The 26,706-nt window shown below is 44.7% G+C and overlaps 1 protein-coding gene across 4 annotated transcripts; it reads left to right on the forward strand.

Annotated features, from left to right (window-relative positions):
• Positions 1–368: 368 nt before the first annotated feature.
• On the forward strand, positions 369–26,238 carry LOC121014878 (aldo-keto reductase family 1 member C23-like protein). Of its 4 annotated transcripts, none has more exons than XM_040451545.1 (11): positions 370–1,031; positions 1,573–1,637; positions 9,292–9,414; positions 11,091–11,258; positions 15,078–15,194; positions 16,145–16,222; positions 17,178–17,300; positions 20,858–20,967; positions 21,675–21,840; positions 22,399–22,481; positions 25,173–26,238. In XM_040451545.1, exons 3-11 carry the CDS (start codon positions 9,328–9,330, stop codon positions 25,213–25,215), a joined length of 975 nt encoding a protein of 324 aa, XP_040307479.1. In that variant the 5' UTR covers positions 370–1,031; positions 1,573–1,637; positions 9,292–9,327; the 3' UTR covers positions 25,216–26,238. The 4 variants fall into 4 exon arrangements, with proteins under 4 accessions (XP_040307481.1, XP_040307482.1, XP_040307479.1 ...); XM_040451546.1 differs by having other exon boundaries at positions 25,240–26,238; XM_040451547.1 differs by lacking the exon at positions 17,178–17,300 and having other exon boundaries at positions 369–1,031.
• The last annotated feature ends 468 nt before the right edge of the window (positions 26,239–26,706 follow it).

The raw sequence follows: 26,706 nt of genomic DNA on the forward strand, positions 1-26,706 counted from the left end.
CAAGAACCTATAGACTCAAATTTCCTGGAGCCCTAACATCACCTTTGCCTCCAAAGGGTAGAAAACCCTCGATAATCAGTCACTCCTCACCATCACCATGCTGCAACTCCTGCCCGTGGGTCCTGTCCCTGTGCTATAATGAAAACACCTTTAAAAAAGAAATTAATGTTTATTTATTTTTGAGAGAGAGAGAGAGAGACAGAATGCACGCAGGGGAGGGGCAGAGAGAGAGGGAGACGCAGAATCCGAAGCAGGCTCCAGGCTCCGAGCCGTCAACACAGAGCCCAACGCGGGGCTCGAACTCACAAACCGTGAGATCATGACCTGAACTGAAATCGAGATTCAGATTCTTAACCAACCGAGCCACCCGGGTGCCCCTGCTGTGATTTTCTTAAATGCTAAGAAACACTGTGTTGACACACACTGTCAACAATGTGTGGTGATAAGATGTTGCCCTATACCCTAAGGGTGTCTTCCATTCCATAGATCTCACCTACCTAAATCTCCCTGGTCATCTCTACCCGTTCCCCAGGTCTACCTAGTGCCAACAGTGATGTTAAAGCATGATGGGGCCAACTGCATTAAACATACTTTATTATTCTTTTAAAGTAATCTCTATATCCAACGTGGAGCTCGAACTCACAACCCCAAGATCAAGAGTTGTCTGCTCCACCGACTGAGCCAGCCAGGTGCCCCAAACATACTTTAAAGTTCTATAAACTGACGCATTAACACCCACAAAATGGGGTGCTCCTAGGTAAACCTTGCCCTTCACCCCCACCCCAAGAATATCTTGAGACTTTAAATAGCTCTAGGCCATACGATCTGATAGTCACAGTGAACACGGGACCACTATCAACAGAACCAGCCAATCCCAAGCCTGCTCACCCAGGTTTGCCCGTTCCTTCCCAGAAGCCACAACAAAGTCTGTCCACGTCTCCGCTCCCAGGGAGTTCCGGCTTCCTCTCGACCAGCCGCAAAGCCCCTCCTGGGTGTCCCGAGTGGCACATTGTTCTCCTCCGGAACCGTGGGTAAGAAATGACCTTCAAACTCTCTCTGGGTCTCGGTCTGGGTCTTTGATTTCTGTGGAATCAGGATTTACGAGTTAAGGGGTATTATGAATCTGGTTTCAGTGATTGCTGCCGGACTGCTTTCAAGTTCAGCTTCACAGACCTGAACTCAACGGATGAGATCCCTTTCTTCTCCACGCTCTGACCCGTGATAGATAGTAGGACACATGTACGTTTTTGCCCGTCAGGTGGCTGTGAGCTGAGATCTCTCCTACTCTGATTAGCTGTGCCCTGACTGCCAGAGAACATCATTTCTCTGGGTGCACATTTGGCTTAGTGTCCTGTGCACAGCCTCCTTGTCACCTCACTCGAATTTTTTATTTGTCTTTCTCTGGTCAACTTCTAAGAGCTCCCTTAGGTTATAAATATCAGCTCCCTTCCATCCAGTTGATGAATATTTTCCAAATTTATCATTTACCTATTAAACTCTGAGGATAGGGAATTTCGCCATGCACAGTTTTAATGTTTGTATTTTCAAATACATCTATTTTTTCTTTCATAGCGTTTGATCCTCTGGTCTATTTAACAAGGTCTTCTCTTGTACAAGATTGTGACTTGGAGTTTCTTGTAAGTATTTTTCCTCTCCTTTTTTATTCTGTATATCATTTATGTGCCTAGAATTTATTTTTATACATGGCGTGAGAGGGGAAATCCAATCCTATTTTATTTGAGTTCGATAGGCATTTCTTTTAGCATCATTAAATAATTTAAAAAATTAAATAATTTAGCATTAAATAATTCATTATTCTCCTCTGAATTATATGACTCAATTAATCATATCTTAAATTCTCTTAAATCATCTCTTAAATAAAACCTAATTCTGGATTTTCTATTCTGTTCCACAAGGATTTTTGTGTAACCTTATACCGATACAATTTTTAAAGATAATCCTGGCTTTATAATAAGTTCTGAAGTCCAGTCAAAAAAGTGTCCATCACTGATACTTTCCATGAATTTTCTCTCTGGCATTAAGTTTTTAATCTATACTCGAAAAATTTGTATCTAATTTTTAAAAATTGGACTTTTAGGGGAATTTGAATTTTAATTGTTTGGGCATATATATATGATTTTATGAGAATTTACATTTTAATAAACTGTCCAAAAATTTTGCATACATTTTCACTTGCACAGACATTATTGTAGGCCTTCAGTGATGTTTGATAGTGTTTTCCCCTGTAGAAGTGCCATCACTCTTGTTAAATTTGTTCCTAAGTATTTTAAAGTTGTAATGATTGGAAACACAGGCAATAGTTTACTCATTTCCATTTTGTGGTACTTTGATGCAAATGTTATGTATTTGTCTTGTACCCAATGACAGAAGTCTTCAGTATATTCTAGTAACGTTTCTCCCCTAGAATCTCTGGTGTTTTCTAGTCGTGTGAACGTATCCAGTGTATCACCAGATCTTTCCTTTTGTGTTATAACTGCATCCCTTATGACAGTTCATCAATTCAAAAGCATGCCTTTTTTCACAGTATAACACCTTTTTTTAAATTAAAAAAAATTTTTTTTAATGTTTATTTATTTTTAAGATAGAGACAGAGACAGAGCACGAACACGAGAAGGGCAGAGAGAGAGAGAGGGAGACACAGAGTCCGAAGCAGCTCTGAGCTGTCAGTGCAGAGCCCGACGCGGGGCTCGAACTCATGAACTGTGAGATCATGACCTGAGCCGAAGTCAGGCACTTAACTGACTGAGCCACCCAGGCGCCCCAGTATAACACCTTTTTTTTATTATCAGATTTTAGTTAGATGGTTTTAGTATTTTGCAATACAGAAAATCGCTCCTGTGTTTTGGTAAATTCACACTTCTTCTTTTAAAATAATTTGATTTATATATACGTTTCTTGTTTGTTGATAGAATTGATATGTAACCTTGTGTAAGTTTAGGGCGAAGAGTGTGATCATTTGACGCACATGTATGTTGCAAAGTGATTGCGACCATGAAGTTACTTAATACCTGTACCACTTCGCACAGTTACTTTGGGGGAAGGGGTGAGAACTTTTAAAATTTACTGGCTTAGCAGTTTGCAAGCGTGCAAGACAGTGCAATTAACTAGAGTCAGCATGCTGCTTAGATCCCCAGAAGTTACTCATTCTACAGTGGTAAGTTTGTGCCCTTGGTCACCTTCGCCCGTTTTCTCCTCCACGTAGCCCTGGCCTGGCAATCACCATCCTACTCTGTTTCTATACATTCGGCGTTTTTAAGATTCTGTAGACTATATCAGAAAGTTAAATGGGGAACATTTCAAATATTTATGTATCCTGTCATGAAGAAATAATAACCCTACTGCGTATTAACATGAAAAATACATTTTATGAAGAATAAAAGTATTTTGCAAAACAAAAATCAATTAGGGAGAAGAGTGATATTGTTTGATATTTTTGAAAAACGAATGAGTAGCCTAACAGGAGCCAGCTAGAGTATCAAATCTGCTTCTCCTTCAGTGTGGTGCAATACCCCACACCATACAGATCTCTGGAAAGCTCCTCACATGGATACATGTGAGGTAATGATAGTGTTGGGGTGCCTGGTGGCTCAGTCGGTTAAGTGTCTGACTTCAGCTCAGGTCATGATCTTGCGGTTCGTGGGTTCGCTGTGTGCTGACAGCTCAGAGCCTGGAGCCTGCTTCGGATTCTGTGTCACACTCCCTCTCTCTCTGCCATCTCTTCCCATCTCCTCTTGTGCTTTGTCTCTCTCTCTCTCAAAAAATAAATAAACATTAAAAAAAAAAAACTTGAGAAAAAAAAAACACACCTGACTTCACACTCGATGCGGGAAGACTGAAAACTTTCCTCCTGAGATGGGGAGCAAGACAGGATGCCCCTTCCCACCACGCTAGTCAATGTTGTACCGGACGTTCTAGCCAGAGCCATGAGGCAAGAAACAGAAACAAAGGGCATCCAAATTGAAAAGGTTGGGGTAAAACCATTCCCAGTCACAGAGGACGTGACCCCACATACAGCAAATCCCGAAGAGTTCTTAAGGAAACTCGTAAAGCTAATAACCAAATTCAGCAATGTTGCACAGCGCAAGACCAACACAAACGATCAGTTGTGTTTCTACACGTCACTAGCGAACAATCCAAAAGCTAATTTTTGACAGGTACAGAGTCTTTGTTGGTGGTGACAAAAATGTTTCGCATGTAGTGAGCAGTGGAGGTTGAACACCACCGTGAATCGATTTAATGCCACTGGATTGTACACTTATCCGTGGTCGAAATGGTAAACACTACGTTATGCAGATTTCACCACAACTAAAAAATATTAATCTACAGGGAGATAGCTGGAGATATTATGATAATGCCTACTGATTTTATGGAGCAGAGGTCCACGAACTGTGGCTGGCGGGCACAGCTCACTGCTTGTGTATGTACGGCCCACAAGCTAAAAATGGCTTAGCCGTTTTTTAGTGGCTGAAAAATCCAAAAGACAAATAATAATCCCAAGTGCAGGACACTTGAAATTTATGCGAATTCCAACTTTCAGTATTCAGAAGTCAAATGTTCTGGAACCAAAAATTAGCCCAAATTGCTGGATTTGGATGACTGATTTATTCCTAGTCAGGGCCCTGATGGGGTTACTTCTCCAAGAATGATTCAAGTCCAAGCCACGGATCACTAAATTGACCTCTCTTTTTATGATAAGACTTAACTTTCTACACACTTTAAAAAACACCCATGCCTTTGCCTTCTTCATAGGTTTTAGTATTTTTGCATGAATTGACACGCCTGCCCTTTTGAGGTTCCGTTTATCGGTGTTGTGGGATCCATAGAATTTAATTGCCTCTCCGAAGGCTATTAAGCTCTTCTTGTACTTGAGGAATTTGACCGAGCACTGGAGCACTGACCCTTCACCTGCGTGGCCACTGGTGGATCCATTGTTCCCGTGCTTGGCACACTTCCTGCCGATACACCTCCGCTCTCCTTCCTCCTAGTGCGCTTTCAGAACTGCTGGGCTCTCTTTCCTGCTTGCAAAAACAGAGAAGTAACAGTTCAGGTCACTGTATAACCTGCCACGGATATAAAAGAAGAGGAAATAGTCATATACATTCACCGCCCCTCACGTATTAAAATCAGTGACAAACTATACGTATTTTATTTCTCTTCTTCCTATTTCACTATTATTATGAACTCACGGCTCTTTCGTAGAATCAACTTCTTCCAAATAACAACGTCAATATTTTTTCACCTTCCAACTGTCGCGAGCGGTCTGGCAGGATTCCCTCAGTGGACGCCTTTGTCTTTCCAGCATCGTTGCTGCCAGCCATGGTAAACCTTGATCTTTGACAACAACACTGCATTCAGTTCTGTCCTGAATTTTCCTGATCCAAGACACAAATAGCCATTCTCCAAGAAGGCAGATTTCTTCCAGGAGGAATCAGAGTCAGGGAGTCAACTCTGGTCATTGGTATTGCCCATGAAAATTGGTGGTAGAAAGAGGTACTACTGAATCCTATTTGCCTCACTTAGGAGAGACAGAACCGGAAACAGGATTTTAAACGTACGAGCTCACCTTACTTTTCCAACTCAATATATTTGTTTCTTAGAGTGTGAGGTATCGTCAGCCACTAATATCTTCTACTATGTTGACAGTTACTTTATTAAAGAAGCTGGTTAAGGGTGCCCCGGCTGGCTCAGCAGGGGGAGCGTGTGACTCTTGATCTTGGGGCTGTGAGTTCGAGCCCCAATGTTGGCTGCAGAGATTACTTTAAAAAAATAAATTACTTTTTTTTTTTTAAAGCATGGGTAAAGGAAACGAACACAAAATGGAAAAATCAGCAGGCAAATCGAAACTTGGGTTTGAAGACTTGAGACTCAGCGCCAAGGGGAATCACAGGCACCAAGTCAAGGCTGTAGTCAGTACTGAAGTCCAGAAAATACCAACAGATGTTTCACAGTTAAACAATGCCTGACATGGCCTATGCAGCAAAGGGGAGTGTGCCAGTAGCTGAGCCGGCTGTGTGCAAGTTCAAAGGTCTTGGAAGAATTTCTATACCCAGCAAGGCAGGGATGGAGCAGTTCTAGACAGGGGGCCAAGCAAGATGAGAAGTCGAAGCGAAAGGTCAAGAGAAGTCTGAATGGAGGAGGACAGGATGGGGCAGGGTGAAAAGGCACGTCAGGGCTCTAAATCTGTGCAGGCTGGGCACCAGCGAGGAATTTCATTGTGATCACAATTATGCAATAAAATCTACAAATCCAGGGAATTTGTTTTATTAAAAAGATGGTTTTTAAAAAAATTTTTTTTAACGTTTATTTATTTTTGAGACAGAGAGAGACAGAGCATGAACGGGGGAGGGTCAGAGAGAGGGAGACACAGAATCTGAAACAGGCTCCAGGGTCTGAGCGGTCAGCACAGAGCCCGATGCGGGGCTCGAACTCACGGACCGCGAGATCATGACCTGAGCCGAAGTCGGACGCTTAACCGACTGAGCCACCCAGGTGCCCCTAAAAAGATGTTTTTAATGTTCATTTATATTTGAGAGAGACAGAGCACGAGTGGGGGAGGGGCAGAGAGACAGGGAGACCCAGAATCCGAAGCAGGCTCCAGGCTCCGAGCTGTGAGCACAGAGCCCGACACGGGGCTTGAACTCACAGACCACGAGACCATGACCTGAGCCTCAGTCAGATCCTTAACCGACTGAGCCACCAAGGCACCTGAATCCAGGGAATTTTAAAATAAACTTTAATCTGTTTCTTCAAAGAGAATACATTTTCATTTAGGAATCTTCAAAATTGCCTACTACAGAATAGACCACAAAAGTCACAGTAAAATCACAAAGATCACAGCAACAGTCATCATTTTGGAGCTTCATACGGCACTTACTCATTGTTTGTGGAATTAAAACTTTATTCACCATCTTCGCGCTTGATATGTTTGCGTAATATAACAGTTTAATCAGAGTGGTGAAAATGGCATTTCATTTTTGTGTTTTTGTTTTTGTTTTTTTTTTTTGCCGCAGAAGCATAATTTTTGTGGAGGTATAATTGACATATAACATAATGTGTTTCCAACGTGCAGCTTGGTGATTTGGTATTCGTATAGACTGTGAAATGGTGACACGGTTAAGTCTAGTTAGCAGACATTTCATGCACATCTTCCCTGTATTAACTGAGGCTGAATATACTTACGGGTAATTTAGTGCCTTTTTTGAGACGGGAGGGGAAGGAGATGTTTTAATGTGCCCGAATTAGGCGTGAGAGGAAAGGGAAAGATGAAAATGAGGCAGAATCCAGAAATTAATCTCACAGCCTTAGTCAGCGTCTTTTAATGAAATCTACTCTAATTATTATGGATAAGACATGATAGACTATTGACAGCCTGATCATTTGCTTAGGAAGTTTTCAGTGAAGTATCACAATACTGTCACTGATGAGTGAGCTAGGAATTTTCATGCTCTGGTGATCAGAGGGTAAACACTGATGGGGCAAAGCCTTTTGAGAAAGTGACTTGGAAATGTCAGAGCAGAGCCTATATGTGTGTGTGTGTGTGTGTGTATATACACACACACACACACATATATAATTTTAATACTTAATAATTTTCCATATCATAAAACATGAATAAAAATCATCATACACATATTTGTAAAACTACTATTTAGGTGGTCTGGGTGCTTTCTGTTGCTACACATACAAGGCAGATAATGCCTAGATTTCAATTGTTCTTTTAGTTTATCAATTCAAACTTAGAAACAAAGGTAGGCACCGGGTTAAAGTTTCATTAAATAGTTTAAGAACAAAATTAATCACAGGAGGCTGTACGGCTCAGTCGGTTAAGTGTCTGACTTCAGCTCAGGTCATGATCTCACGGTATGTGAGTTCGAGCCCCGCATCGAGCTCTCTGCTGTCAGAGCAGAGGCTGCCTCATATCCTCTGTTTCCCTCTCTCTGCCCCTCCCCTGCGCATGCGTGTGTGTGCTCTCTCTCTCTCTTGCTGTCTCTCAAATAAGTAAATAAACATTTTAAAAAGAACAAAATTAACCAAAGATTAATCATTCTGAGACCGTGATAGAATAATACAAATGCATTGGGGTTGTCAAATTCAACTCAAAATGGATTAAAGACTTAAATGTAAGACCGTAACTTTAAAACTCTGGGGTAAAACATAGGAGAAAATCTTAATGACATTGACCATGATATCTTGAATAAGACACCAAAAGTACAGGCAATAAGACCAAAAATAAACAAGTGGGGCCACATCAAACCAAAAAGCTTGTGCACAGCAAAGGAAACCATCCACAGAGTGAAAAGGATTCTTTGGATCGGAAGAAAATGTTTGCAAACCCTGTATTTGATAAGAAGTTCATCTCCAAAATATATAAGGAATTCCTACAACTCGTTAGCAAGGAAAACTAATGACCAGCTCGAAAGTGGGCAAGGACTCGAGTAGACATTCCTCCAGAGAAGATCTACAAATGACCAAGAGGTTTATGAACAGATGTTTATGAACATCACTCATCACTCAGGGAAATGCAGACCAAAACCACACTATCACCTCATACCTGTCAGGATGGCTATTGACAAACAATAATGCGTAACAAGTGTTGGAGAAGATGCTGAGAAACTGGAGTTGTCACAAATTGGAGTGTAAATAGTACGGCCATTTTGGAAAACGCTTGGTGGTTTCTCAGAACATTAAACACAGGTTTGTTCTATGACTCAGTAATTCCACACCTACGTACATACCCAAGAGAATTGCAAACGTATGTCCACACAAAAACTTGTGCAGGAATGTTTACAGAAGCATTATTCACGGTAGGTGAAAAGTGGGAAAAGCCAAATGTTTGTCAACTGAAGAAGGGATAACCCACATGTGGTACACCCATACAAAGGGATGTGATTTAGCCACAACAAGGAAGGAAACACCAAAACACGATACAACATGGATTGGCCTCGAAAACAATGGGCTAAGTGAAAGAACGCAGTCACGAAAGGCCACGTGGTGTATGTACATAAGATTTCCAGGATAGGCAAATCTGTCGAGGCAGAAAGTGTTTGCCGGCGGTTGAAAGGAGCGAGGAATGGGGTGTTGTTTCTAGGAGGATGGTGTTTAGTGGAGGACGGTGAAAATGCTCTGAAATTGTGTACTGGCAACAACTCCATGAGTAGACTAAAACCTGCTGAAGCGGATGAATTCGAGGGGGTGATTTTATGGTATGTGACTTCTATCTCATTAAAGCTGTTAAAAAATAACAATTACGCTATTGTCTTCCCTCTGCAGATTTCTTCTAATAAAAAGCCAGAAGAGTGGAAAGGGATGAGCTCAGTGAAACTCTGCTCTGTAAAGCTGAACGATGGGTTCTTCATGCCCATGCTGGGATTTGGCACCTCTGCTCCTAATAAGGTAGTCACTGTGGCCTCGGAGACAGAGGGGCGGCGGACGTGGGTCCTTATCAGAACCAGAACTGGGGAAATGCAGGCAGGCCTCATTTTATTTGTTCGTAAGATGCTTCTCTCCAGTTAGGTTATTTAGTGCATGAAGTCAGTGATTTTCAAATTTTCCTCAGCATGAAAACACTGAGCTTCTTGTTAAAAATTCAGATTTGGAGGCCGTACCTACAAAGGCTCCGAATGAGTAGATCTGGGATAGGGCTCAAAAATCCCCATTTCTAATGATCTACCGAGTGACTCTGATGCTGCTTGTTCGACAGTCACACGTGGCATACTGCTATATCAAGGGGCAGGGGAGCATGCCATCTGTCAGCCACGCAGGGGTGGGTGAGGCCGTTTCTGGTACTCTCACCGGCTGTCCAGCTGTAGCCATTCACCATCTGTTGCAGTGAATGAAACCCAGGTGTCATGATCACCACATGTTGGAGACTCGATGGCAAGCTTGCTTGTGATGAAGTTTCTCTGTAACGTCTGCTGTCCACCAACACGCATAGACTATCTAGAGAAATCTTGGCCGCTGAATGTTCTGGAGAGAGTCAAGATTAAAGTTAGAGAGAGTGCTGGTGGTCTGGAGGGGAAATAGTCTGGTAGAGGCCAAGTTGTTAATACTATTCCCTGGGGGCACTTGGAAATTCTCTGTTTGGAACCCTGAACTCCATGCGTGTTTCTCATTTGAACATTCCAACTTACAAGAGCACATCTTCAGTGGTTCCTAGTGGAGGAGCTTATAATTGTTTAAGGAAAGTTGTAGGATCGACTCCCCAACACGAGAGCCACATGGTGGGTAATGCTGAGGACTTCAGCAAGGGCACTGTCACCAAGGGTTGCTTTTACTTGGACTCTTGGCTCTTAAATCCGGGGTACCAATTAACTAGTCGGGAATTACAGATTAAAAAATATACCCAGGAGGCATTTTAAGTGAGGTAGAAGCGGGCGATGGTGAGGGGAAATTATGGAGAAGGTCTAAAGTCCAGCCTGGTGGGCCAGCAGAACAGTAGGCAGCTAAAAATAAAATAACCAAGTTGTGAAAGGGCAAGAGTCACGTGCGGACCAACTTAGCAACCACCACAGCAAAACCAATTATGAGACATTTTGCATAAAAAAAATAGTTGATTTTCTTTTACATTTCTGTTCCTCCTCAAATATTGCTTGAAGCGTTCCTCCAAGTTTACATCGGTAAATCATTAATTTATGCTGTGTAAAGTCACACCTTCACTGCATTGACAGATAGCTCTGAGCATTAGACTTCTGGATTGCAACCGGTGTAACGGTCTCTCACAGAGTGAGTTAACTTGGGACCGTCAACCGATAGATTGTGTAAATCCACACATGATGTAAATCCAGGGGCGGGAGGGTTAAACCCAGTGACGAGCTAGGCCAGCTCATGGGCTCACAAGATCTGATGGTGAGCACCTTTTCCTAATATTCATGGCTTGAAGTCAGCCATGGTGGGAGTATTTACACCATAGATCGTTAAATACCTACCACTGGGTATAAGTCCACATTCAGCTCTGTCACCTCTAGCTCTTAGCCTTAGAAAAACAATAGGTTCTGCTAAATAGCTCCGCTGGTGGGATTGGCCATCTGTTCCTGAATCAAGTAGGTCTTTGTCTTTCTGTGGTCTTCTAGGTTCCTAAGAGTGAGGTGGAAGAGGCTGTCGTGAGAGCAATCGATGTAGGCTACCGCCATTTTGACTCCGCTTACTTGTATCTAAATGAAGAAGAGATTGGGAGGGCCATCCGGAAGAAGATCGCTGATGGCTCTGTGAAGAGAGAGGACATATTCTACACTTCAAAGGTTCTGTGTATAGTTCCCTACGTATCTGTGAAAAGCTCACTCTTAGCTGAAGAGTTTCTCGGTGAAGTTCTCCTCTTATTGGTTAAATTTTCATTCCCACAGACCTTGCACTGTAGGAAGGTATACGCTGAAGGTGGGGTACATGCTGCCAAGGGATGTGGGTTCCAACTTCTTCGAGGCTTAGGCCTCATATCTCAACCTATGGCATGGTCAATAGACATCTCATGTCTCTTTCCTATGAAGTGGGAAGATAATACCGCAGAACTGCTATGAGGATGAAATTAATGTTTGTAAACGTACTTAGATTTTTTTTTTAACTTTGGAGCCATTTTCTCCTACTATTTTTCATTTCTACTGATAGTATAGCTGAAACAAATAAAAGAACTTATGGATTTAAGTCAGACTGGAAAGGAATCCAAGAAGAATTTTCTCCAGTGGTGTTCATGGAGCTGACTACGACTAACTAGAACCAGATATTTAGATATGAGGCAAAGTGACCCATGAAGAGAGAGGTGAGGTCCATACAAGTGAATTCTAGGCAGGAAGGGAATTTCTTCCTTCTTGCTCCACGGTATGAAGCTCTCTGAATGACTGTGTTAGATGTGGTATCACTACTGCTCTCTTGTCTGTTTATTTCCCTTCCGTAGGGAGGGAGCCTTAGCAATTTTGATGGATTTTCCTTAGATTTTTACTTCCTAAAATAAGCTGACTAAAGTACCCTCCCCCCAAAATTCCTATAGGTCCTACTTTTCTTTGGAACACCTAATGCATTTAAAATGCAATTTCCTGAATCACAACTGCTTGAGGTTCTTGTTAAAAATGGAATTTCCCAGGGGCGCCTGGGTGGCGCAGTCGGTTAAGCGTCCGACTTCAGCCAGGTCACGATCTCGCGGTCCGTGGGTTCGAGCCCCGCGTCAGGCTCTGGGCTGATGGCTCAGAGCCTGGAGCCTGTTTCCGATTCTGTGTCTCCCTCTCTCTCTGCCCCTCCCCCGTTCATGCTCTGTCTCTCTCTGTCGCAAAAATAAATGTTGAAAAAAAAAATGGAATTTCCCAGGGGCGCCTGGGTGGCTCAGTCAGTTGAGCATCCAGCTCTTGGTTTCGGCTCAGGTCATGAGCTCATGGTAGATGAGTTCGAGTCCCATGTCGGGCTCTGCACTGACAGTGTGGAGCCTGCTTGAGATTCTGTCTCTCCCCCTCTCTACCCCTCCCCTGCTTGTGTGCACTCTCTCTCTCTCTCAAAACAAATAAACTCAGGGAAAAAAAATGCAATGTCCCAGCCAAAATCTCCAGATATTGTGATGTAATATGTTGGAGGTAGAACCCAGGAATGTGTTTCATAATTCCTTTACATTCTAAAGTTTGAGACCCCCTGTGTTGGGCCATATTTTTCCTCTCCTACATCGTTGTCTTAATTCAGTATGAAACAGAAGCTATGAGGAAAAAGAATTTAGGAGCTAAGCAGGATGGTTCGTCACTTCCCAATGACCACAAGTGTCACTTCCCAACGACTGCAAGTGGGTTTGTAGTTGTTGCTCATTTTCCCTTTCATTAATTTCTTCTAGAGATTCTTTTTTTTTTTAAGCTGTATAAAATAGTTTTTATATGGTTCCCCCTTAGGCTAAAACCAGGCAGCAAGCCCCTGGTTACATAGACCATATTAAAATGAAACAATTATATTTTATTGAAGAGGAGTTAAAATTGAGCATTTTTGTTATTGAAGCGTAGTTGACATACAAGGTTCTGTTAGTTCCAGACGCACAACATGGTGGTGTGACGAGTCTGTACATTACACGGCGCTGGCCATGATAAGTGTGGTCACCATACAGCGTCATTGACAACATCTCTCATTTGTCATGACTTCCTTATTTTATGACTAGAAATTTGTACTTCTTGATCCCCTTCACTTAGTTCACCCCTCCCCTTACGCTCCTCCCTTCTGGGAACAACCAGTTTCTCCTCTATATTTATGAGTCTGTTTCTGTTTTTTGTTTGTTTGTTCTTTCATTTGCTTGGTTTTTCAGATTTCACATATAAATGAAGTCGTCTGGCATTTTTCTTTCTCTGTCTGATTGATTTCACTTAGCGTAATACACTCTAGTCACAAATGGCAAGATTCCATTCTTGTTTATGGCTGAGTGATATTCCACTCTTTATATGTACAAATGTATATATCATACCTTTTTTATCCATTCATCTACCTATAGATATTTGTATTATTTCTGTATCTTGGTTATTATAAATAATGCTGCAATAAATATAGGGGTGCATATGTCTTTTTGAATTAGTGTTTTCATATTCTTTGAGTAAATTCCCAAAAGTGGAATTATAGTTGTGGATCATATGGTATTTCTGCTTTTAATTTTTTGAGGAACCTACCTCCGTACTGGTTTCCACAGTGGCTGCACCAGTTTACATTCCCATCAACAATGCCCCAGGGTTCCCTTTCCTCCACATCCTTGTGAACACTTGTCATTCTAGTCTTTCTGATACTAGCCATTCTGACAGGTGTGAGGTGATACCTCATTGTGGTTTTGATTTGCATTTTCCTGATGATGAGTGATGCCGAGCATCTTTTCATGTGTCTGTTAGCCATCTGTACATCTTATTTGGTAAAATGTCCATTCATGTTCTCTGCCATTTTTAATCAGATTATTTTGTGTTTTCGGTGTTGAGTTGAATAAGTTCTTCATATAGTTTTTGATAGAAACTCCTTGTCAGATTTATCACTTGAAAATACCTTCTCCCCTTTGTGTAGGTTGCTTTTTTGTTTTGTTGATGGTTTTCTTTGCTGTGAAAAAGCTTTTTATTTTGATGCAGCCCCAATAGTTTATCTTTGCTTTTGTTTCTCTTGCCTCAGGAGACCTATACACAAATATATTGTGAAGGCCAATGTCCAAGAGGTCACTGCCTGTGTCTTCTTTTAGGAGTTTTATGGTTGCAGGTCTCACATTTAGGTCTTTAACCATTGTGAGTTTATTTTTCTGTGTGTATGATGAAAGACAGTGGTCCAGTTTCATTCTTCTAATGTTGCTGTCCAGTTTTCCCAACATCATTCGTCTTTTTCCCATTGCGTATTCTTGCCTCTTTTGTTGTAGATTGATTGACCATATACGCATGGATTTGTTTCTGAGCTCTCTATTCTGTTCTGTTGACCTGTGCATCTGTTTTTGTGCCAGTGCCGATCGCTTTGATTACCACAGCTTTGTAGTATACCTTGAAGTCTGGGATTATGGTGCCTCCAGTTTTGTTTTTCTTTCTCAAGGTCGCTTTGGCTATTCAGGGTCTTCTCTGGTTCCATACACATTTTGGGATTGTTTGTTCTAGGTATGCAAAAAGATATGCTATTTGTATTTTGATAAGGGCCGCGTTCAATCTGCGGACTGCTTTGAGTAGTAGGGACATTTTAACAATATTTGTTCTTCCAGTCCACGAGCATGGGGTAGCTTTCCATTTGTTTGTGCCATCTTTAATTTCTTTCATCAATGTCTTCCAATGTTCAGAACACAAGTCTTTTACCTCCATGGTTACATTTATTCCTAGGGATTCTATTGTTTTTGGTGCAATCGTAAATGGGATTGTTTTCTTAATTTCTTTTCCCACTACTTCCTTATTAGTGTATAGAAATGCAACAGATTTCTGTATATTAATCTTGTATCCTGCCACCATACAGAATTCTGAATTTATTAGTTCTGATAGTTTTTTGGTGGAGTCTTTATATACTGTCTGTCATCTGTAAATAGTGACAGTTGTGCACTTTATTAATTTCTCCTAACGATTCTGAAAGAAAGAATCTCATACCTTCCCTTTCAACCGTTGCAGGTGTGGGGAACCTTTTTACGTCCAGAATTGGTTCGAACCAGCTTGGAAATATCGCTGAGTAAACTTCAGTTGAGCTATGTGGATCTTTATCTTATACATATCCCAATACCTTTGAAGGTTAGCGAAAGTTCTTTTACTTTAATCATCAACGTAAAAATTAAGAGCTGAATACAAGAGAGGATATAGTTTGTAAAAACGAGGAAAAAACATACATAATACTTTAAGCTTCCCCCCCTCCCTTTTTCTCTGCCGCAAAAGTCCCATCTCAGCCCCAGAGTGTAAGAGTTCACTGGCTTTCAATATCTTTGCTTCGATCTCGCAAATGCATCGTCTGTATTTTCAAGACCCCACAGTCCTGGGGGCACCTGGGTGGCTCAGTCGGTTAAGCGTCTGAGCGACTTCGGCTCAGGTCATGATCTCACGGTTCGGGGTTCGAGCCCTGCGTCTGACTCTGTGCTGACAGCTCAGTGCCTGGAGCCTGTTTCAGATTCTGTGTCTCCCTCTCTCTCTGCCCCTCCCCCACTCGCGCTCTGTTTCCCTCTGTCTCAAAAATAAACATTAAAAAAAAAATTTTTTTTAATAATAAAAAAAAAAAAAAAAGACCCCATGGTCCTGAATGTCCACCTCATACCCACTCGTGTCTGGGGAGTGTCCCGATATGGAGACCAGCTGAGGTATAGGAAATTTAATGATGAAACTCAACCCTCCAGATGCTCACGAGTCGCTCTACTGTGTGACCACCTCCAGGTGTAAAGCAGGGGTAAGAGCAGCTTATCTCACGAGAATCCAAGGCCAAGGTGCCTGTTGAGCCGTGGCATCACTGTAGCCTCTCTCTAGGATGGGGTCTTGGGTGTCCCAAGTTGTCTGTGACACGATGTTTAGCAGCTAAAACCTTTCTGGGAGGTACACTCCCTCAATGTACTTTCTCTGTCTTCAGCCTAACCTTACAATTCCTTTCAAGAATGAGGATAGGTTGTTGCATTAGCCTCAAGGTCTGTAGGCTCCCGACAGCTTGGCTGAGGCCAAACACAGCTCTGTACAACCTCTCTTTCTTCCCTGTGTCCCAGCCTGGGGAAGAGCTCTTCCCAAAGGACGAACACGGAGAACTCATTTTCGACACAGTGGATCTCTGTGCCACGTGGGAGGTGAGTACGGCTCTGAATAGCTACGTTTCTGACGTTGGGGGAGAGAGGCTGGACAGGGGATTCAGGAAACGTGGACCTCGTCCAATTCCGCCCCCAGGTAGACTTGGGTGAGCCCCCGGATGTCCTTCTGCCTCCGTTTCACATCTCCCGCATTTCATAGTTCAGCAAGTGCTTACCGAGTGCCTGTGGTGTACTCAGTACTGAGTGTGTTTAAGTGCTCAGGCCGCACTGGTGAACAAACCAAGGTTTCCAGCCCCACGGACTGGCAGGTGCTACGGCAGCGTGGGGGGATGTATGAGAAAATAAAGCTGATGAGGGAGCTGAGAACGCCAGGGCAGGGCAGGCCTCGCTGACAAGGTAACACTGGGCAAAGCTTTGCAAGAAGCGAGGGAACCGACTGTGTAGTATCCGGAGGAAGAGCGATACGGGCGTAAAGAAGGCCGAGGCCAGGTTTTTAAGGCGGGAGAGAGCCTGTCATGTTCGAGAAGAGCAACGAGGCACGTGTGACGGGAACAGAGGGAACTTGGTGACCCTCATGGGAAAGGGGGTCGAAGAGAAAACAGGGAGCCACAGTCGGGGGGACAGTCTGGCCCCTTCCTGCCTCCCATGCTGCACAGGCTCCACTTCCTGTGCGCCTGGCCCTCGCTGTGACTTTGCTCGAGTTTTTCTGGGTGTCCGGCCGAAAACCGCACCGGCTCCTTGAGCTGGGTCCTGCGCCCCTTGCCTTCTTATCTTACTCGGTCTTCTTGCCCTTTTTCTCCTATTATTTTATTTTTCGTTCTCCTCCTACCAGGTTAATCCCTGTCTCGTTTGTTGACACCCGCAGCCTTCAAGGCTTCCTCTGTCCTGTGTCATATTCTCTCCCATCCTGAGCCCCCTCTCTCAGCACCATCCCTGTTTCCGTGCTTCCCCAGCCAGCTGCAGGGATCACTCCTCACAGCCCCTTCCTCCCCAGGCCATGGAGAAGTGTAAGCATTCAGGGCTGGCCAAGTCCATCGGGGTGTCCAACTTCAACCGCAAGCAGCTGGAGAGGATCCTGGACAAGCCCGGCCTCAAGTACAAGCCCGTGTGCAACCAGGTGAGCCCCGTGGACCCGCCCCTCCCCCCCAACTCTACCCCCTCCTCTTGTGTCATTTCAGCGAGGTCACCAGCGGCACTGCCCTCTCCTGAAGAGAACAGAGTTGCATTGCAAGTTGTTGAAGACAGTCCCCAAGGCCAAGTCACTTTGTAAAAAAACACCCGAGGCTCAGGTTGGAGTATAATCTCCTAGGTGTGTAATGGGGGTGGGTCCTAGAAATGTGCAGCTAACAAAGTCTGGATCTTTCTCATCTCTGGTCAGTAAAGTTGGAGCCCTCCTGTGGAAAAGAAAACAGGTAATTCTTTTGAGTTCTGTGTCATGAGATAACCACTGAGCCCTGATGGTACAAAATCAGCCCCCGACAATGTGAATACATTCACAACATTGAACTTAGAAATGCTCAAAATAGTAAATTTGTTTAAAAAATGATAAATTTGGGGCGCCTGGGTGGCTCAGTCGGTTAAGCGTCCGACTTCAGCTCAGGTCACGATCTCGCAGTCCGTGAGTTCAAGCCCCGCGTCGGGCTCTGGGCTGATGGCTCAGAGCCTGGAGCCTGCTTCTCATTCTGTGTCTCCCTCTCTCTCTGCCCCTCCCCTGTTCATGTTCTGTCTCTCTCTGTCTCAAAAATAAATAAAACGTTAAAAAAAAAATTAAAATAAATAAATAAATAAATAAATAAATAAATAAATAAATAAAAAATGATAAATTTAGGGGTGCCTGGGTAGCTCAGTTAAACCATCTGACTCTTGATTTTGGCTCAGGTCATGATCTCATGGTTCGTGAGTTCGAGCCCCGCATCGGGCTCTGCACTGACAGTGTGGAGCCTGCTTGGGATTTTCTTTCTCTCTTTCTCTCTCTCAAAATACATAAATAAACTTAAAAAAAAAAAAAGATAAACCCACTTTAATAAGCCACGCATTGGGGCGCCTGGGTGGCTCAGTCGATTGAGCGTCCAACTTCGGCTCAGGTCATGATCTCGCGGTTCGTGAGTTCGAGCCCCGTGTCAGGCTCTGTGCTGACAGCTCAGAGCCTGGAGCCTGTTTCGGATTCTGTGTCTCCCTCTCTCTCTCTGACCCTCCCCTGTTCATGCTCTGTCTCTCTCTGTCTCAAAAGTAAATAAACGTCAAAAAAAAAAAAAATTAAAAAAAAAAAGCCACGCATAAACTTCCCGATCTTGGAGAATTATGGAAGAAATTGTGAGCACGGAAGTGAGTGGCCACACTTCTGTCCTCGGGAGGGTCCACATTCACCCTGGCTTTATCTTATCTCCTTCTAAACTTCTTACATGAAGGCTGACAGAGAGTGACAGCCAATCCATGTATTAATTATTAGTGAGGCTTGTTTTTTCTCTTATTTATAGATGAAGAATACAAATAAGAATTCTGAAAAGTTGTATTTTGTGTCCCTTGGGAGGTTTACCTCCACCTTGGGGATCGTCAGTCTAGAGAAAGTAAAGAAACTGGTTTTGCCTGGGGTCATGTTGAAGAATTAAGGAAGAAGCCGTACGTCGCCCTGGGTTCTACAGAGCGAACGGACCACGGCCAAGCTTAGACTGATTGGCTGGTGGGAAGTTTACGTGGGCCTGAGAAGCTTGAACAGAGGACAGTTCATCGTGATCCAAGGGGTGATCTGAGTGGATGGCAGTTCAGGTCAGGTGGCTTGGTCTTGTTCCCCGAATACAATAAATCACCCTTCCTCCCCTTCCGTGTTCATGCCCGAGACAACCGTGAGGCAGACAGGTCATTTGCACGTGATGGCTGAACCAGCCCCAGGAAGCCAGCACCAGGCCCTTCCTGCACACGGTGCTGGGGAACACAGTTCAAATGGGGCCGAAGTCGGGCTGCTTGCTTCTCTTCAATCCCTGCTCATTCTTTTTTTTTTCATTAATTTTTTTAACGTTTATTTATTTTTGGGACAGAGAGAGACAGAGCATGAACGGGGGAGGGTCAGAGAGAGAGGGAGACACAGAATCGGAAACAGGCTCCAGGCTCTGAGCCATCACCCCAGAGCCCGACGCAGGGCTCGAACTCACGGACCGCGAGATCGTGACCTGAGCCGAAGTCGGACGCTCAACGGACTGAGCCACCCCGGCACCCCAATCCCTGCTCATTCTTATTGAGTCGCCAGAGTCAGAGCAGAGGCAGTGAGAAAGGCGTGTGGCAAAAAGTGCGTGTGCACACTCGCAGCTTGGGGTCTGGCCCGAAAGGAGCTCGGGAGTTGTTGCTTGTGTCCTTATAATCAGAAGAGCTGAATAAACCAAGAACGAGCAACTCTTTTTAGATCCGTCAGAGAGTTGAGGTCACAGAGCCAGCTGCCGGCCAGAAAACTGGAGAGACAGATAGGCCGATACAGAGAATCGCGGTTTGCCAGGAACGAAAAGGCCGCCAGGGTCACTATGGGGCAGGAAGGGGTGGAGCAGCAGCTCGGGAGTTGCTGGAGCCTCGGCGTCAAGTCTGAGAGCTGACATCTCCAGGGGGCTCCCCAATGGGCCTGTCCCCAGGCTCTCCTGAGTTTTACCGCCAGAAGCCCGACCAGCTTTTCGCACTGAACACTGGAGAAAAATCCAGTAGCCATCTTGAAAAATAGTCAAGACATTCCGTTTTCTTCAGGCCCCCCCTGCAACGGACACCATGACGCTAGAGCCTGCCCGCCCAGGGTTTTACGTGAGCCTGACCCGTGTCATGGAAGGGGAAATAGCCAAGGCCAGCCCGAGAATCAACAAATTGAGCTGAGCTGGCCCCCTAGCCCACCCATCCCGTGGCCGGGGGGACCGTCTTGACCCACATACGTCTGGGTGTCCAGGTCCCCTACACAGAAAGGACGATGACTGTACCCCTGATTATCTTTTACGGCACAGAAGCCCCTCTCACCGGGAGCGTGTGCGGGTCACAACGCTAGTAACAGCTTCTGACTAGTCACAACGAGCAACGTATTTCCGCTCGATGATCAAAGGGCCAGAAGCCTCCGAGCCCTGTACACATGGTACAAGACTGGGCTTGGGGAAGGGAACAGGTGCAGTGACGTAGAGCAGGGCCGGTGTTTGAAGGCTCCACGGGTCAAGCAGAGACATCACAGCACACTGTGGTGGGAAAGACGAACGCGCTCTGGTTTCTGAAGCTGAAGACTGACCTCACGGAAAGTCAGTCACACGTGAAGGATGGGTGGCTGCTTTCCAGGCGTGGCAGCTGTGAAGGGAAGAGGTCAGGGTGAGGGACTGAGAACGAAGAACGAAGAAAGGCAGGGGCTGCTTCTCGTTGGACAGAGAGACGCGCGAGGGGGAGCCAAGGCCAGCCCCGTGGTCTCCCGTCCGAGAGACTGAGCGTGTCTGTTGACCTCCTGATCTGACTTGTCTGTCATGAGCACCAAGCCCGTTTCTCAGTACTGCTCTGCTGTCCGTGGGCAGTAATTGGAGGGCAAGTCTCCGTCAGTTCCCCTGGCCCAGCTGTGGGTGACGGTCGTGTGTTCCCCGTGTTGCTGGACCGCCCGGATATGTTTGCTGTCACGCAATACAGCACTTTATGTGCCTGGAATCCAACCCTTTTGCTTGCTTTCTGCAGGTGGAGTGTCACCCTTACCTCAACCAGAGCAAACTGCTGGAGTTCTGCAAGTCCCAGGACATCGTCTTGACTGCGTACGCGGCCTTGGGGTCCAACTCAGGGAAGGAATGGTAATGACCTCTCTGCTCTTATTCTAATCACGGACACTGTCCCTTCTGGAGTCATCGCTCCACCTTCTGGGGCAGATGAGCGGTAGGCGGCAGGAAGAGTCCGTCTTTGCCAACCCTTTCACTAGCCTACTTTGTAGGGACTCGATAAGACAGTGTTAAATAATAAAATCACTGATTAGAACGTTCACCCAGTTCAAAAGCTTTGGGTTTAGAGAGTGGCAAAGGGAGCCCGGGCCACGATTCGAACACTTGAGAGTTGAGGGACGTGAGACCAGTAAGAGCTTCTGTGAGTTTGGGTTTCTTTATCTCTTGAAGAGGTGTATAAACATGCTCCTCTTAGCACTTGACGAAGCAGATAATTAGTTGAAAGCATTATTGAAATAGCAACTTCTTAGAAAACAGTTGGTTTATTTATTATAATGGAGATTATCGGGTCTTAGTTGGGACAAAAATTTTGTCCTCTTGGCTTATCCAGTCTTTTACCGAATTTCTCAGAAACGTGTAAAAAATGAGCAAATACCTGAGAGTCCCTTTCTGCCTGCCTCTCTCTGGTCCTTCTTCTTTGGATTGGCCACAAGAAGCAAAAACAGATGTTGAGACAGCCAGAGGGTAATCGGGCGGATTTTCAGAGGATGGAACCCACCCAGCCATCCCATGTAAGATGGACATACAGCCTCGGACACATTGCACCTCTGCCTCCCTTCCAGGCTGAGCAAGAACAACCCGGTTCTCCTGGAGGATCCAGTGCTCAGTGCCATTGCTGCAAGGCACAGGCGAACCCCAGCCCAGGTGGCCCTGCGCTACCAGCTGCAGCGGGGGGTGGTGGCCCTGGCCAAGAGCTTCAATGAGGAGAGAATTCGGGAGAACTTCCAGGTACACGGGAGGGCTGTGGGCGGCAGGGGGCTGATGGAGGCACCTCGTCTCCCTCTGGTCTGGGTCATCGGCGAGGCACCCAAGGTATATTTGGGCCAAGCTCACCTCCTTGCCTACGCTATGCACGCGAGTGCGGTGTCTAACTATCCCCCCCCCCCCCCCCATCTGCTGCAGGGAGGGAACGAGGAAGTGGGAAAGAAACCCAGAAGGTCAGCTTTGGGTCTCAGTCCTGTTTTTTCGCCCAACAGTATGGCCTTGATTTCTTCAGCTGCAGAATGAAGGAGCTAGATGAGATGGGATTTAGGCTTGAAAGGGTGTAGGATTCCTTTGCTGCGGCCACAGTCACCCACCCAGAGCCCCTGAGGGTGATCTGAGTTCAAACAGCCAAGGGGACACACTCCTGACTCTCGTTTGGAACGAGCCCCCGGGTTCATGACAACCGTCCTGTAAAACCTACGTACATTCCTACGTAAATGTGTGTCTGGGTTGGGGGAGGGAGGAGAAGCGGACAGTAATTGCTGCAGGGAAACTGAGTCCGTCTTCTCACCTTTCTGACAGGTTCTGGATTTCCAGTTGACACCAGAGGACATGGAAAGTCTAGACAGTCTAAACAGGAACATTCGCTATTTTGTGGATCCTTTGTAAGTAGCTCCTTCTACCATAGACCCTGGGGAGCAGGACGGAGAAGAAATCCAGTTATTCCAATCCACAAAGGGGTTGCCTCTTCTCGGAGGAAAGCGGCTGGGAAACACTGTCTCTTCCAGCCCTTCCATCCCCCTTTCCCTTGGGACTCTAATGCCCTGTGTCCCGACCCTGCTTGCGTTCCAGAGTCAACCGATGTGATGGCGTCCTTTGCGGGCACCCTCAACTAATGCCCCTCTCCCTCTGCCTTACTCATCAGTCTACATGAAACCTGGTTAAATCCCACTGTCTGCCTCCATCGTCAGTTTTTCCCTCCCCACGAAGTTATTCCGAGAGGTACTCAAACCTGCTCTCGTCTTTAAAAAAACAAAAATCTTCCTTTGAGCCGACTTCACTCTACATCCCGTTTCTCCTTTCACACGGAAACTTCCTGAAGAAGGCTGTCCTCGCTTTCTCTAGCTTCTCTCTTCCCCTGCTCTTCTGAACCCACGCCAACCAGACATCTGCTGTCCACTTTGCCAAAACTCTTCTCGCCCAGGTCAGCCACGACCTCGTCTTGTTTTAGCGGGAGGAACACTCTTTCCTAGAAACACACTCCTGGCTTGCTTTCTGCACAGCCGATCTGGTTTCCCCTCGTCTCCCTGGCCATGTCCCTTGTCGTGTTCTTTGCGGGTTCCTCCCCAGCAGCTCGACCTCTTAACTTTGGGGTGACCAAGGGCGCCATCCTTGGACCCCTTCTCTTTTCTGCCTGCACCCACATCCTCGGTGGTTTAATCTAGTCTCGTGCTTTAAACACCATCTAAATATACACTCCCCCAAATTATACCCGACCCAGACCTGAGCCCTGAACCAAGGTTTGCATATCCCTTTATTCAACGACACTTGGGTGTGTGATAGGCATCTCAAAACCTGTCGTGTCTACACTGAGCTCCCAGTGGCAACTGCTCGCAGGGGCCCCCACCACACGCACCACAAACACGCTCATACCGAGGTCTTCCGGCTCAGCTGGCAACTGGCTGCCGTCTGTTCTTCCGGCCTCTGTACCCGACGTCCATGCCCAGCAGCCAGAGTGCGGGGCACCCCTCTTCTTGACATCCGGTAGCCTATTGCACTCAGGGAGAAGGCCACCTTCCTTACAGCACCCGCAAGGGCCAGCAGGACGCTGCCTCCCTGGCCGTCTGCCTCCACGTCCTTCTACTGTGCCCCGCTGACCCCATGCAGCCCGGTGGCCTCCTGGCCGTCCCTCTCATACACCTGTGCCAGGGCCCGTTCTCTCTCTGCCTGCGACACTCTTCCTCCCGCTCCTTCACCACGTTCACGTCCGCACTCAGGGCTCACCTCCGTGACACCTTCTCTGTCACCCTTCCTAAAAACGCAACCCTTTCTCTCTGCTCTGCGTTTTTGTGTTGATAGTCCTCATTAGCATACCTTCCAGGTTCTTGATTTACGTTGCTTATTTTCTGTTTACCTCGATTGAAATGCTAGATTCCCAGGGTGGGATTTTTAAAATTCTGTCTCCCTGAGTGATAAACACTGGCTGAATGAATGATATCGTAAAACGATAGAGAGGGAAGGGTAAGGGAGGGTGGAGACCCAGGCAGTCATGCTTAGCGATATCAGCAATTTTAATCAATATCGATAGTGATTTAGCACTTTATGGCTCAAAATTTTATATATATATGTATATGTGTATATATACACATATACATATATATATACATAGAGAGAGAGAGAGAGAGAGAGAGAGAGAGCGAAAGAGGGAGGGAGGGAGTTTACCTACCTCTCAAAATTATATATATTTATATATATATAAATATATAAACATATATATATACAGAGAGAGAGAGGTAGTTTACCTACCTCTCAAAATTATATATATATATATATATATATATATATATATATATATGAGAAGAGGAGTTTACCTACCTTGCTACAATGGAAGTCCCCTGATGAACTGACTTATATCATAATCACTGTATCCATCCCTAGTTCTAATATATAATTTCCCACCAAGTAAAGGCACAGATGAAATATTTCCAAGTGCTTAAAAGAAATGAAACAAGTGATATTCTTATTACCTTCCTCATCATCACCATGAAATATTTGTTAATTTTATATATTAAACCAGACTGGCATTGTTTTCAAAGAAGCAGAATGCGGGGTCCCTGGGTGGCTTAGTCGGCTAAGCGTCCAACTCTTGATTTCGGCTCAGGTCGTGATCTCAAGATTCATGAGTTTGAGCCCCACATCGGGCTCCGTGCTGACAGCATGGAGCCTGCTTGGGATTCTCCCTCTCTCTCTCTGCCCTTCTCCTGCTCGCACTCTCTCTGTCTCCCCCCAAAATAAATAAACTTTTTTTTTTAAAGGGGCAGAATTCTGCCCTCCTGGGAGTTTACAATATCAACACAAATAGCTTAGCTCCTTAAGTTGTAGAGTAATACAGTACCTGAAAAAAAAGGCAACGTATTGGTTTATTTTTATATGTGTGTTCATGAGCATGGAAGTGTATTTTCTACAGTGTGTTCGTTCCAGTGTCATGCGATAGTATGCGGTTATTATCAAACCGGCTGGTTTTGTTCCCAAAAGAAAATTACGTTAATTTTCATCCTGAAGCCAATTTAAAAGAAACGTCTCTTTACCCAGCACAGAAACAGTTCCCTGACTAAGACTCTCCCTTTACCTTTTAGATTTAGCCGTCATCCGGATTTCCCATTTTCTGATGAGTGTTAACAGCAGTGTCTGTGCTCCCTCCAGAGTTCTTTGATTTTGTTCGATGATTGGCGAACACCAGGCACTTGGTTTATCCCCTGTTGCTGCCTCGTCAACCACAGTGTGACTCCGCAGGTTAGGAAATGAAAGTCTCTAAACCCAGTCTTTTCCCTCCAAAGTAAATGAGAATACATTTCAAACAACCTAACCTATCAATGCCCTGACTTTTTAGTCTGTTTTGCTGTTTCCTGTGTCACTGAGGTTAAAATGCTGATATGCACTGAAGTGATCACAAGGAAAATATAAAGCCCTAAAAAAAACAAACAAACAAACAAAAAACTAACCATTTAGTTATTTCCAAAGTCTAGCTTTTTACTTGTTCATAAGAATTTTTTTCTCTTTGGCTCTGAGAATTTACTACACTTATACAATTTTATCAGACCTTTTAAAGGGATCTAAAACTCAATTCATAGGTAATATGTCATATTTCATAAAACTGTCATATTTCCACAAAAAAATTAGTCATAATGCCACAAACAAGGAAAGTGTCAAGCTGAATGAAAAGGGACGACCGAGATCTGAAAATTATCTGATAAAGATTTTAAAGCCACCATTATAAACACTGTTCCAACGAGCAATGACAAACACACTTGGAACTAGTGGAAAGATAGAAAGTTTCAATAAAGAAACAGAAGATATAAGGAATTACAAAATGGAAATTTTAGAGCTGAAAATTACAAGAATCAAAACAAGAAACTCAAAGGATAAACAGAGGGGGTGCCTGGGTGGTCCAGTTGGTTGAGTGTCCAACTCTTCCATTTCAGCTCAGGTCATGATCTCACGGTTTGTGGGCTCAAGCCCTGAGTCAGGCTCTTCGCCGACAGTGGGAAGCCCGCTTGGAATTCTCTCTCCCTCCCTCAAAAATAATTAAATAAACTTTAAGAAAAAGACATTGAGGGACAGAGGAAATAATTAACGTACTGGAAGATAAAACAATATAAATAACCCAACAGGAACAAGAGAGAGAAAGTCAGCTGGAAAAAACAAAACAAAACAACAGCCTTGTGGACCTTGAAGAAGAACAAAAGTTCTAACATAGTGTCTTTGGAGTAGAAGGAATTTGGAGATGTTGGTAAAAGATACGACTTTTAAGTTATGAGGACCTGATGTTCGGCATGATAATTACAGTTAATGATATTGGACTATATAATTGATATTTGCTTAAAGACTAGATCGTGAGTGCTTTCACCAAAAAAAAAAAAAAAAAAAAGGTGACCAGGGGCACCTGGGTGGCTCAGTCGGTTGAATGTCCGACTTCAGCTCAGGTCATGATCTCGTGGTCTGAGTTCAAGCTCTGTGTCGGGCTCTGTGCTGACAGAGCCTGGAGCCTGCTTCCGATTCTGTGTCTCCCTCTCTCTCTCTCTGTCTCTCTCTCTGCCCCTTCCCTGCTCATGCTCTGTCTCTCTCTCTCTCTCTCTGTCAAAAATAAACATTAAAAAAAAAAGTTAAAAA

This window comes from Herpailurus yagouaroundi, unplaced genomic scaffold, assembly GCF_014898765.1.
Source record: "Herpailurus yagouaroundi ecotype Mexico unplaced genomic scaffold, PumYag 203, whole genome shotgun sequence".
Lineage (NCBI taxonomy): Eukaryota > Metazoa > Chordata > Mammalia > Carnivora > Felidae > Herpailurus > Herpailurus yagouaroundi.

Coding starts and splice junctions, on each gene's coding strand:
- LOC121014878 (XM_040451545.1), top strand. CDS start 9,328: ATGAGCTCAGTGAAACTCTGCTCTGTAAAGCTGAACGATGGGTTCTTC. Junction 15,195..16,144: donor ATATCCCAATACCTTTGAAG/GTTAGCGAAAGT, acceptor CCTGTGTCCCAG/CCTGGGGAAGAGCTCTTCCC. Junction 17,301..20,857: donor ACAAGCCCGTGTGCAACCAG/GTGAGCCCCGTG, acceptor TGCTTTCTGCAG/GTGGAGTGTCACCCTTACCT.